We start from the raw sequence: 14,122 nt of genomic DNA, 5'->3' as shown, positions 1-14,122 counted from the left end.
TCCTATCGTTATTTCCTTAGTTACTAATATAGTGTCCGCATTTTTAATATTTTCTCTTTCCTATCACCCATGTATTCATAGATTCTTTTTCTTTCCCAGTCTGTGTTAGTGAGTTCCCCATGCAGTATTTGTGTAATTAGTCTGAAATTGTGCTGTTCTCTATTAGTCTGTATTTAATATGGTTGATTCTTTGCTAAATCTTTTATTTTTTAAACAAATGTCATTGATTTTTTTCAGTTTCAATTTATTGTTTGCAGTATTATGAAACTTTGAGCATTATAGCACATTCCGTTTTATCAACTATTAGTTATCAGTTCAATGCCTTCCTTAGATACTATAGCGTTTCTGTCATCATCATTTCCTTCCCTGGATTCTTGATTGTTGATTTCCTTCAAGAGTTTCAACTTTAAAATATTTTAAAAACTTATGATTATTCTTTCCCCCAAATGAATGTTGATAGAAAATAAGAAAACATACATAAGAAGAAAATTTTAAATAAAAATTACTCATAATACCATCATATAGCAATAGACACAATTATCATAATTTTTAAAATGTAATATATTATGAATATTTTTCATGTTATTATCTACATAAATTACTTATTATACTGTATTGTATTATGTGAATTGAACATAATTTATTTAAGTAATTCCCTCGAGTGGGTTGTATAAGTTGTTATATGTTTTTCCATTATAAACAGCATTTCATTAACATTCTTCCTGCACTATTTTTGCCAATGTTTTATTTCCACAACTATACTCATAGAAATGAGACTCCTAGATTAAAGGACATGAAAATTTCTATGAATTATTTTATATGCTTATTTTGAAAAGTATGTAAAGTCTTTTTTGTTAGCTTGGCTTCTGAAAAAATTTTTTTGTTTTTCCATGTGGGTTTGATTTAGAGGCGAGACCTTCCAATATTGCCTTAGTATCTTTCTAAAAAACATTGTCAATATTTGTTTTTAAAAGGGTTAGAGTTGGTTCTAAAATTTTCCTTGGTGAATATTACAGTCAAGTAATTTTTATTTTTCTAACACCTTTCCTGGTAAATTGTTATAATCAAACAATTTTTTATTTTTTCAACCATCAAAAAGTTTTCTTTATAATTACATTCTTAAATTTTTATAATTAAATGATAGATCATCAGTTGGAATATTAAGCCATCCTAATTAAAAGCATGTTTATGGTATTTTAACATTTTAGTACAATTTTACAGTATTTTAGAATGTTATTGAAGTATATGATTAACCCCAAATAGTTTTTAATTTTGTGGTGATACAGTAAGAATATCACTGCCAATTTTAGAAGTGTAAACATTCTATAAAAAACTAATCAATTTTGTTGGGCTTGTTTTTAAAGGTATTAATTAATCTTCGCAACCCAAATTATGAAAATGGTGATTCTCCTAGTTTCAGGACTCATTTGGGTTTAATCCAAATTCCTCTGAAAGTAAAAGACATCCCTGAATTGGTAAGTATAGGCCTCCAAGAAAAACACTGCAAGTATAGATGATCTGACAGGTTTGGCCACATGCAAAATTGTATTGAGAAGATCTTTTCAGATTGTTAAAGGGTGTAGGAAGAGGTAAATGAATTTAATTTTAAAAGTATAAGAAAGGAAACACATTTGTAACATATGTTATGTGGCTCAGCAGTGAATTACATTTAAATTGTCATAATAATGCAAACAATATAGATTTAATCAAGAATATATATATAAAAGACAAGTGACGGGAATGCCGGAATGACTGGAACGATCTGTCGCTATAATGTGCACTGTGGCCAGCCCACCAGCCCAATTGGGGGTTGGCCCCTCCCCCCAGCTAGCTCTGCCCCCAATTGACCCCCCACACCTAATCGAGGGCAGAACTGGCCAGCCAACCTCCTGCCTGCCTGGCCCAATTGGCCCCCATTGTGGGGGGGGGGGCAGCCAGACCCCACCCATGCACGAATTTGTGCACCGGGCCTCTAGTTTATGTATAATTATATTGAAACTAGAAGCCCGGTGCATGAAATTCGTGCACTCATGGAGTTCCCTCAGCCCGGTCTGTGCCCTCTCACAGTCCGGGAGCTCTCGGGGGACATCCTTAGCGCTGCTGCAGAGGTGGGAGAGGCTCCCGCCACTGCTGCTGTGCTCACTAGCCATGAGCCCAGCTTCTGGCTGAGCGGCGCTCCCCTCTGTGGGAGTGCACTAACCACCAGGGGGCAGCTTTTGCATCATCCTATATGATAAAAGACTAATATGCAAATCGACTGAACAGCAGGACTACTGGTTGCTATGACATGCATTGACCACAGGGGGCAGCTCCTGTGTTGAGAGTCTGCCCCTTGGTGGTCAGTGCGTGTCATAGCGACCAGTGCGTGTTCCGCTGTTCAGTTGATTTGCATATTAGCCTTTTATTATATAGGATGATGGTGAGAAGTACATGAGCGAAAAATCCCCACTTTCCATAAAAACAAACAAACCCAGTAAATGTCTGAAACTGGGAAATTAAAAATAGAAATATACACTTATTACTTGAAATATGGAGATATATACCAGAAAAAAAGCAGCTGTCCCTGGGTAGTGGGCCAATTATGAGTGTGTGTGTATGTGGTGGAGTGTATAAGATAGAGAACTGCTATGCTGTTGTAATAAGTCTTTTAGTGGATTTCACCTCTTGAACTATTTGCTGCATGTAGAGACAGTGTAGGTGATTAGATTCTGAAGCTAACTAACTAGCTGTGTGATCTTGAGCAAGTTTTTTTACCTTGAGCTTTAGTTTTCTTATTTGTAAAACTAGAGGCCGGTTGGAGAACAGAATTCATGCACGGGTAGGGTTCCTAGGCCTGGCCAGTGATCAGGGCCAATCTGTGGGGTGACCAGCGGGGCGATCGGGGGGCCCCGCTGCACCCGTCTTGGCTGGCCTGGGGCCTGCGGTCTGGGGATGGCTCCTGCATTGAGCATCTGCCCCCTGGTGGTCACTGTGCATCATAGTGACTGGTCATTCCACCAGTCCTTCAGCTGTTCGGTCGATTTGCATATTAGGCTTTTATTATATAGGATAGTGATGATAATCTCTCATAGGAGTGTTGTGCAGATCAATAAGTTAAAATAGAAGTTATGGGTTAAATTGAGCCCTCCCAAAGGTATGTTGAAGTCCTAACCTCCAGTATCTGTGAATGTGACCTCATTTGGAAATAGAACCTTACAGATGCAATCAAGTTAAGACGATGATTATTAGAGTCAGGTGGGCCCTAAATCCAGTATGACTAGTATCCTTATTGGAAGATGAGAAGAGACACAGAAGGGAGAGACTCCAGAAGAATGTCATATGACATGAATGCAGAGAATGGGGTGATGTATTTATAAGCCAAAGAACACAAAGATTGCTGGCAGCATCAGGAGCCATGAGAAAGGCATGCGACGATTCTCCCCCAGAGCCTCCAGGGAGAGCATCAATTAACCCATTGATTTTGGACTTCTAGCCTTCAGAACTGTGAGATATATGTCTGTTATTTAAAGCCACCCAATTAGTGGAAAATGGAAAGCAATATATAACTATTTACCACAAATACTAGAACTTTGATAAAAAATTAAATTTTAAGAGGTAATTTTTAAAAAGTGTTAAAAGCTTTATATTGGTAGTGGTTTGTACAAAATGCTATGGCTATACAGAAGAAAAAGTGGCAGATTATTCTGGACGTGGTGGGAAGTCTTCTCAGAGGTGCTACTATTTGATCAAGTTTGAAGGAGTTTGCTAGAAAGAAGCAGGGAAAGTTGATCATGTATGTAAAGGTTTAGCATGTGTGTGAGGGGGACTAATTATGTCATCTGTCTGACTGAAGAGAACTGGAACTGATGTGGATTCATTCTTAGTTACTGAAGAACAAAAGCCTGTGACTAATTTTTCAGAAATTGTGGCTATACCTGCTGACAATATGGTTAGTCCTCCTCCTGTGGTCATTAGGGATAGTTGTCCCTGCCTTTCCTGAATCACATGGCCTGGATGTGTAATGATTCTGACTGCAGGATGCATGGTTTATCTGTGTCCGTGGTCTGTCTGTATGAGTATTAAACTTGGTGAGACTCAGTGAGTCATGAGGTACATACTGGATGGCCCTTAAATCTAGGTCACCATATTTTGTAGACTCATCCGTGTTAAAAGGAAATTCCTGTAAAGTTGCAGGCACTAACTTCTGTTTACTAATTCAGCCAGGTGGAGGCAGCAGGGTGGAACTAGAGCTCCGTGGTGTGGTTTAATGTTACTGAGACCCGCTATGGCTCACTTAGCACCATCCAAGTTCTGGGAGTGCAGATGTGTATGAGCCACGCTGTCTTCCAAGAACTTCGGGGTAGTGGGAAGATGGACAAGTAAAAAATAATTTTAATATGATGTGATTATTTGGTTTGGTAGAGGTTGAAAAAGGTAATCCATATGCATAGAGAGTTACCCAAATCAGCCTGGAATATCAAAGAAGGTATCCCAGAAGGCACAATATTTTAGGGGAGTTTTTGAAGGAAATTTGAGATTAGGGGCCAGGTGTACTGATGTTGAATAAAAAATAGTCCAGAGCAGTGAAATAGAAAACGATGTTCAGAGTTTTTTTTATGCTCCTCACGTGTCTTAGCTTAAGTATAATTCCCCATTGTGACTATAGAACCTAATACTGAAATGTTTATTGGACTTAAGTCCCTCTGTAATATGAAGATCAAATTTATTTTTAAAAAATCAAATACATTATCATTAATTGTATGATTTTAATGAAGGAAGATTTTTTTTAATATATTTTATTGATTTTCCACAGAGAGGAAGGGAGAGAGATAGAGAGCTAGAAACATCGATGAGAGAGAAACATCGATCAGCTGCCTCCTGCACATCTCCCACTGGGGATGTGTCCGCAACCCAGGTACATGCCCTTGACCGAAATCGAACCTGGGACCTGAAGGAAGAATTTAAAATAAATGGAAGACAATGGTTGAAAATGGAAGAATAACATTAAATTTTTAACCTCTTTACTCTGAAAAATTGGTAACGATGCAGTACTATTTTAAAGTACAGATGAAAATCAAGTTTAGTTAAGAATTGAAATATAATGGTAGTTATTTAAAATTAATACAAAAATGAAATGTGTGTGCATATTAGGCTCAATAACTGTCTTGTGAGGGACACTAATAATTATGAACTTGAATAATAATGAATAATTGGGAAGTATTAAAATTAATTTTATTTTTTAAAGAAGAAGGAAGTTTGGTTTTAGCAATTGAATAGTAACAAAACACTGAGTCAATTAAATATTAATAGAAATATTTAATTACTTAGGGAAGAAAAATAATACAAATAACATGGGATTATTATATATTTTAAAAATAACAGACAAACATGATTACTTTCCTTAGACATTACTAGATAAGTAGAGGAAGTCTGGAGAATAAATCTAATTTATTCTTCTTTTAGCAGAGCACTTGATAGTTTAATCTTACTTAAAAATTAATTTAAGTTGTTTTGGATATTTTCATTGCTTAGTTGATTAAGAGCTGAGTGAAGTACAGTACCATAGAAAGGATAGATACAGAATTATATTGCTAATTTTAGACAATGACATTAGAATTGATAATTGTTGCACATAGTGTGTGCAGATGTGTGTTTCAGGAAAGAATTGAATGTTAATATTTCTTTTTTCAAAGGATAATTCATTTCTTACTTTACTGATTAGCCTATTACCTAAAAAGACAAAAAATCAAGAACTATTTTTAAAATAGTTTTTTAAAACATTGGCATCAAAGGAAAAATTTTTCTTAGGTAAAAGAAATTAGGAGAAAGAAAAATACTACTAAAAGCTCTACCTTTGGAGAAATATTGTATATTTAAGTTTTTTCTCATTACATATTGATATTTTCTAACAGCTTTTACCGTTTCTATTCATGTCTTTTTCTCATGAAAATAAAAAATGTAAATGTTATATAGCGATACTGTAGTAAAAAAAAAAATCATGGTTGTCCTTAATATTGAATCAGTGCATTACTATTTAAAGGTTCAATAATGGCTTTTTCTCGCCCTAACCGGTTTGGCTCAGTGGATAGAGCGTTGGCCTGCGGACTCAAGGGTCCCAGGTTCGATTCCAGTCAAGGGCACATATCTTGGTTGTGGCACATCCCCAGTAGGGGGCGTGCAGGAGGCAGCTAGTCCATGTTTCTCTCTGATGGATATTTCTCACTCTCTATTCCTCTCCCTCCCTCTCTGTAAAAAAAATCGATAAAATATATTTTTAAAAATAAATAAAAAAAAATATAAGTTCCCATTAAGTATTAAAAAAAAAATAATGGCTTTTTCTTTTTCTTCTTTTTTTTTTAATCCTCACCTGAGGATATTTTTCCATTGATTTTTAGAGAGAGAGTGAAGAGAGAGGGAAAGACAGAGAGAAATATCAATGTTAGAGAAACACATCGACTGGCTGCCTCCTGCAGGAGCCCCGACCAGGGCCCGGGCCGGGAGAAGTCTGCAAACGAGGTATGTGCCCTTGACCAGAATCGAACCCGGGACCCTTTGTCCGCTCTATCCACTGAGCCAAACCGGCTAGGGCAGGCCTTTTCTTCTTTAGATGTTTGAGGGAAGCAAAGATTCGTTTTGTATTGTGATTTTTATTTACACTGATGTTTAGGTGAAAATTATTATTTTTTTACATGTAGCAAAGTCTGAGATGTATGTTAATTCTGTGTGTGTTGTTTTTCAGAAAGAATTATTTGTAGAACTCGGCTTAACTACAGGACAACTAGGTATAGATGATTCTACACAAGTGCCTCCTGGTTAGTATTTCTCCCATATGGCATATGATCAATGATAAATGAGAACGAGGTAAAAATTTATCATGTTATTTCTAAATGAATCTAGTAACATTTTTATATCTGAAAACAAAGCATGCTTTTCCTCTCCTTTGTTTCTACTAACTACTGAATAGAATTCTGTATATTGTAATGATCAGAGTGCAACTTGATGTTGTCTTTTTATTTGAAGCCCAATATAATTTTGTTAAGTCACTGGACATACACAAGTTATTTTGTTGGCAAAATCTTCATTGGCAGCACTCATATTTCCCTTTACTGGCCCTCACTATTTATTTTTATTATTTTTCATAGCACCAAATTACACAAACACAGACATTCCACCTTGAATAAACTCAGGCTTTAAAATTACTATCTCTTAAACCTTAATCATCTAGAAAATTTCCCTAACTTTTCTCTTTTTGTGTATAAGTACAATATGGTTTTTATAAAAGCCCAGATTCATATTTAGCTATAATAAAAGGAAGTAAAAATTGCTTTAAATTCGGGAGGCCTGTATTGTAGTGGAAATAATACTAGACAGGTGTCAGGGAACTATTGTAGACCCTCACCTGCCACTGGCTCACTGTGTGTCCTGGACAAATCGCTTTACATCTTTGCACTTATTTCTTCCTCTATAAAATAAGGAAGTTGGATAGTTATTATTCTTAATAATAATAACAAACAGTTATTGAGCATATACTATGTGTTATATGTATATTGTCTCATTTTACGCTCTCAGAAATCTACAAGGTGTGTTTATTACCTCCTTTAAAATTACTAGTTTTTAATGCCTTGGGGAAAGTGTATATCATAAGAAAATGGTTCAGGGAATTTTTATTAATTGGACAAATACAGATTAATAAATTGAATCCCCCTCTTAACCTCCTTCAATCTTTACCCTCCATGTCAAAGACCACTATTTAATTCCTCCCAGCATAGATTGTTTTTGCCAGTTCTTGAACTTTATATGAATTAAAACATATAAAGTTTTGTTATGTACTCTTTGATATTTGACTTCTTTTGTTCACTGTTGTGTTTGTGAGATTCAGCCAAATTGCTGTGTGTATTTATAAATATTTTGGGCTTTTTGCATTATAGTGTCCATTGTATCAACATACCATACACATTTATTTATGCAGTCTACTGTTGATGGGTATTTGGGAAGTTTCAAGTGTGGGACTATTACAAATAAGGCTGCTATGAACATCCTAATGTGTGTCTTTTGGTGAATATATGTTGAGTATACACCTGGGAATGCAAGTTCTCAGTCCTAGGGTTGGCATAAGTTCAGCTTCAGTAGATAACTGCCAAAGAAATTTTAAAAGTGGCAGTACCAGTTTACACTTCCATCAACAATGTGTGAGAACAGTAGTTGCTCTGTATGCTTGCTTATGCTGGGTGGATTCCCTCTTCTTTGTGTTAGTCATCCTGATGGTAAATAGTGGTATTGTATGATGGTTTTAATTTTTTTCCGTGATGTGAGATAGAAGTAATGCCACCATTTTAAAGTTGAAGAAGTGCAGATGTGAAGTAACTTGCCTAAAGTCACAAATACTAGTGAGTGGTAGAACCAAGATTCAAAACTAAGAAGTCTGCCCTCCTGAATGGGAATTGGTTTCTTTATAAAAGATGCCCAACAGAGCTCCCCAGCCTCTTCCACAGCGAAAAGTCGGTACTCTACAACATGGAAGAGGATCCCCACCAGAACTGACTATCCTGATCTTGCACTTGTAGCCTCCAGAACTGTGAGAAATGATTTTCTGTTATTTATAAACTACTTAGTTTTGTTTTAGTAGCTTGAACAGACTGAGACAGATATCTTAACTTATACTTCTGTTCATGGAAAATGATAATCTATAAAAGCATAATATCCTAGTTAGACCAGATGTCCTTCTGGATGTCCTTCTGGACTAAGCCAGGGCTGCAGCCACCATGGTTGCAAGGGAGGGATCCAGGCAGCCACCCATGGCTGCGAAGGCCTATTCTTGCACAAATTTCATGCATTAGGCCTCTAGTCATATATATATATAACTAACAAAAGGGGAAAGAACTAGTAATAAAACCTTGAATGATATCTATGTTTTTCACTTTTGAAAAAAAAAATCCCTAAGAATTGTTTTAAATCATTCTAAACTTATAATAGCTATGCTTTAGAAAACCTAATTTTTCTCTTAATCTAGAGTATAGTTCTTTGATTCACTCAGAATACAACAAATGTGGGTGAGATCCTGATAAGGGCCAGTGACTAGTGAATACAGAATTTGACATAATTTTTGTTTTCAGGGAAGATATAAGATTGAGATAAGACTCACCTGGCTTTGGCTATTATTATATACAAGGGGTAGTTGGAGCAGAAGAGAGAGCACCTAAGTCGGCTGGAGGAGTTGAAAATCTTGTTAGTTGATGCAGTTATTTTTGCTCCCTTGACTTTTCAAAGCAGGACTGCTGAAAGGGGGGTTGAATTAGTGTTCATCCAATGAGCTTGTTTTTAGTGGTATAGTACTAAAATTTTTGCCTGTCTTGAGAATTGCTAGGCAACAGAATTACTTGGAAAGAAAATGAGGTCATATAAAACTACTTTTGCCTGAGTGAAAAATAGTTTTTTATTTTTTAGTATATGTATATGGCTTTGGTTAAATTGGAAATGTAATGCTAAATATTTTGAAAATATTGCTAATAGTATTTGGCTAGAGCAGTGGTTCTCAACCTGTGGGTCGCGACCCCTTTGGCGGTCAAACGACCCTTTCACAGGGGTCGCCTAAGACCATCCTGCATATCAGATATTTACATTATGATTCATAACAGTAGCAACATTACAGTTATGAAGTAGCAACAAAAATAATTTTATGGTTGGAGGGTCACCACAACATGAGGAACTGTATTAAAGGGTCTCGGCATTAAGAAGGTTGAGAACCACTGGGCTAGAGGCAAGTTTCATATTTAGGATTAAGTTTATGTGTGATTTACAGAAACTATATCCTTCCTACTCATCTTTTAAAAATATATATTTAATTTTATTTTACTTTTTTATTATGTATTGGTTTCAGGTGTACAGCTAAGTAGTTAGACAATCATATAATTTACATAGTGTTCCCCTCATTTCATACTTATCTTTAAAAACCTAAATTACCTATGTTTTACCCATACTGTTTTTCCATCTTTATATTTGAAGTGCATTTCTCACTAACTTATCAGGTTTATATAAGAGTTGATAGAAGAGTCCTTATCACTGTAATGTAGAATCCGTATTTAATAATAATAACATAAATCAAACATTTATTATTTCTGTAAATTCTCATAAATATGCATTTATTTTAAATACACACACACCATTGATAAGACCTATGCGATGAGGGGAAAGGATGAGCAGAACCAGCATTCTTTCATGAAAAAGGGGGCTCATATTTCTGATATTATTGTCTGAATATACATAATAATGAATCTTATTAGGTGGGGGTTCTGCTAAATAGACATTTTTTCAGGTTGTTATTTCGGAAACAAAAAAGCATCTTCATTTGGCACAGCATTTCCCAAGTGTGTTACATGAAACATTCACCATATGCCCTGTGAAAAAGAGGATCTTGTTTTCAAATAAGGTTTGGGAAAGGCTAGGCCATATTTTAAGATATACAGTTACAGTGTGTGTTACCATCTTAAACACTGTGAGAAGTCCTAAGTAAACTTTGATCTTAGCATCTTCTAATTACATTTCACCAGAGAACCTTTTTCCCCAATCAAGATCTCCTAATGTAGATGCATCTGTTAACATAGTGATCCTCAGAGCATTCTTTGAGAAACACAGATTACAGATTGGAAATTCTGGTTCTGACTTCTTTGGGCTCTTATTCTTAGACCAGAGTATGGTACTTGGAAAAAAAAATTATTGTATTTCATATAATCAAATAATTTCTCTAAAGTCTTTTTATTTTCATTTTGTACTACTTTCAGTGTATCACCTGGTAGTATCATCCACTTTTATAGAGACAAGAATTGGCTGACAACCTTTGATTCTTTGGTTACTAAGTCTCAGCAATCATAGCTAATTAAAATTAAACAATAAATTAAGATACTTAGGATTAACTTAACCAAGGAGGTAAAAGACCTATACTCAGAAAACTACAGAACGTTGAAAAAAGAGATAGAGGAAGACATAAACAAGTGAAGAATATACCGTGTTCATGGATTGGTAGAATTAACATCATCAAAATATCCATACTACCTAAACCAATCTATGATTCAATGCAATCCCTATTAAAATACCAATAGCATAGTTCACAGATCTAGAACAAATACTCCAAAAATTTATATGGAACCAAAAAAGACCATGAATAGCCGCAGCAATCTTGAGAAAAAAAAAATGAAGTTGTAGGGCTAACAATACCAGATATGAAACTATACTACAAAGCCATTGTAATAAAAACAACCTGGTACTGGCACAAGAACAGGCATATAGATCAATGGAATAGAACAGAGAATCCAGAAATCGACCCCAGCCATTATGCTCAATTAATATTTGACAAAGGAGGCAAGAGCATACAGTGGAGTAAAAACAGTTTCTTCAATAAATGGCGTTGAGGTAATTGGACAGGTCCATGCAAAAAAATGAAACTAGACCACCAACTTACACCATATAGAAGAATAAATTCAAAATAGATAACAGACTTGAATGTAAGTTGTGGACCATGAAAATCCTAGAAGAAAATGAAGGCATAAAATATCAGACATCTCACGTAGCAGAATTTTCACTGATACAACACCTAAGGCAAGAGAAACAAAGGAAAAAATAAATAAATGGGACTATATAAAAAGAAAAAGCTTACGCACAGAAAAGAAACCAGCATTAAATCAAAAAGGAAACCCACTGTATGGGAGAATATAATTGCCAATGATACATCAACATGGTTTTTAATTGAAGTATAATTACATACAACTTTATATTAATTTCAGGAGTATAAAATAATGATTCAGTATTATTATATATTACAGGATGATTACCATAAGTCTAGTTTACATCATTTACCATACATAGTTACAGAATTTTTTTCTTGTGATAAGAACTTTAAAGATTTACTCTCTTAGCAACTTTCAAATATGCAATACAGTATTATTAACTATAGGTACCATGGAGTATACTACATGCCATGACTTATTTTATAACTGGAAATTTTTATCTTTTGGCTCCATTTACCCATTTTGCCCCCACCTCCACCCCAACCTCTGGCAATTACCCAAAATTTTGCTTTTTTAAGGATAAAATCAAAGATGAATGAGCAGAAACATTTTTGTGTTTTGAGAAGATATTCTCTTTTAACAAAAGAAAAGTAGTTTTGTCATTTTTTTATTCTAATTAAATGCACTTGCCTCTTATGCTGGGGTCCAACCCCAGCAGGTCCAGGGGTCCCCAAAGGTGTGGACGGAGTCGGCGAAGAAGGAATGACATGGAGACAGCGTTCAGTTGATCAGCAGCCTAGCCAGGATCTCCAGCCAAGTTCTGGTCTGGATCTCCAGCGAAGTTCTGTTTAGGATCTCCAGCCAGGTTCTGTGTCCATGGTCTCTTGCTAGGTTCTCCAGCCAGGTTCAGTCACCAGGTTCTAGTCAGGTTCTCTTGCCAATTTCTGTAGTCAGGTTCAGTCCAGGATCTTTTGCCATGTTCTCTCGCTAGGTTCTGTCTCTAGGTTCTGAGGCCAGTTTCTGTCCAGGATCTTTTGCCATGTTCTCTCCAGCGAAGTTCTTCTGTCTCTAGAGAACGTTCTGTGTAGGTTCTGTGCCTAGGTTCTGTCTCTCCTGGTTCTGTCTTCTTAGTTCTGTGTTCTGCTGTCTTCTTCTAAGTTCTGACTTGTTACATCTGTATTTATACCACTTGATTCCAATCCTATCAATCTCTATTCCAAAGGTTAGGGCGTTTCTTATCTCCATTCCAGGGAGTAAAAGATTATGTAGCTTAAGCATGATTGTTCGTAGTTAAAGTGGTGAATTACCCACCTGGCACTTAGTTAAGAGGTTTTATTCCCTCCCTAACTTCAGGGGAAAATCCCTACCTGGGGAAACAACCTTTCTCAGAGACCTTGGTTAAAACACATAGTGCCAAGAAGGTGAGCAAACATATTAAGAACAGTATGCCATATATGCCAGGTCCTTTGAAACAGCAAGGATGGACCGGCTCCCGGCACTCTTAATTTCTACAAACTTTAAAAAATTTAGAAAAATGATTTTATGCATATAAATATAAATATTTTTATACTTTTCTATAGAGCCATCCAACTTTAAAATAATTAAAAGTATTAATACCAGAAAAATATACCCATAATTATTTTAAATGTGGCTGATCATATTTATGTTTAATTATTTTATTTTATCTTTTTTTAAAGAACTTTTTGAAAATGAGCATGTACGTATTGGGCAAAAAGGTAAGCTTTTGATTATACTTACGATAATTTCTGAAAATGAGACACAATCCTAAGTAAATGTCTGTATCATATACCCCCCACCCCCAACCGAATTTTAATCTCTAAAGAGCTAACACCCTAAAAAGGAGTAATATTTAACTGCATAGATACTATAATGAGAATCTTTCTAAAGAAGGGAAATGCATCATTTTGGCTTCATCAATAAATGTCAGATAAAGACATACACAGATGGTTCACTAAAAAGGAAATAAATGCAGACACATATTCTTCAAGGATGTTAGCTTAATCCATTCAGCAATAGAATTTAATTTCAAAATCAAAGAGGTAGGTTCTCTTTCTGATGCGCCCACACACTTCCCATTAATGTTAATGGGAATATGCTCTGGCATCAGGAGAAAATGTAACCATCACACTTACCGGGACTGTTCATAATGCTGAGACTTAATAGCTGGAGCGGCGCCTAGTGTTCTGGGAAGCAATATTCCCATCTTCTGAAGATTAGTTCTTTGTTTTTGTAAATCCTGTTTTATCTTTGAAATATGAACTACAAATAAGTCTTTGTGTCAGAATGACCCTTCTATGGCAATTATATAGTCATATTCTAAACTCCCTGGTATATTGTTCAAAATCATATTTATTTTTAAAACTTCATTTGTATCAGTTGACATTTTTATTAAACACAATTGCAAATTTAAAATTTTATTTTTTAATTTCATACTTCTTTGTTTGGTTTGGTTTTGTCATTTTCATTTAGCATATGATTTCTTTTAAGAAGAAAATATAAGGAAACAGTACTGTTAGATAAATGTCAGCAGTTATCTAATATCTCTCTTTTTTTTTGTTTTGTTTGGGCGGGGGGGGCTTTATTTCCAGACTTAATAGCTGGTATTTTTATTTAAAAAGACC

The 14,122-nt window shown here is 35.3% G+C and overlaps 1 protein-coding gene across 1 annotated transcript in view; it reads left to right on the top strand.

Annotated features, from left to right (window-relative positions):
• Positions 1-14,122, top strand: part of TBC1D19 (TBC1 domain family member 19) — a 113,955-nt gene that overhangs the window by 47,268 nt on the left and 52,565 nt on the right. The window contains exons 8-10 of the mRNA XM_081101976.1: positions 1,365-1,475; positions 6,719-6,791; positions 13,178-13,216. Coding sequence (XP_080958102.1) covers positions 1,365-1,475; positions 6,719-6,791; positions 13,178-13,216 — 223 coding nt within the window. The remainder of the gene's footprint in view (positions 1-1,364; positions 1,476-6,718; positions 6,792-13,177; positions 13,217-14,122) is intronic.

The sequence above is a fragment of the Myotis nattereri genome (genome assembly GCF_964212035.1).
Source record: "Myotis nattereri genome assembly, chromosome: 1".
Taxonomy (NCBI): domain Eukaryota; kingdom Metazoa; phylum Chordata; class Mammalia; order Chiroptera; family Vespertilionidae; genus Myotis; species Myotis nattereri.
The sequence above is the reverse complement of the archived record's forward strand: the minus strand, read 5'-3'. Positions and strand labels throughout refer to the sequence as shown.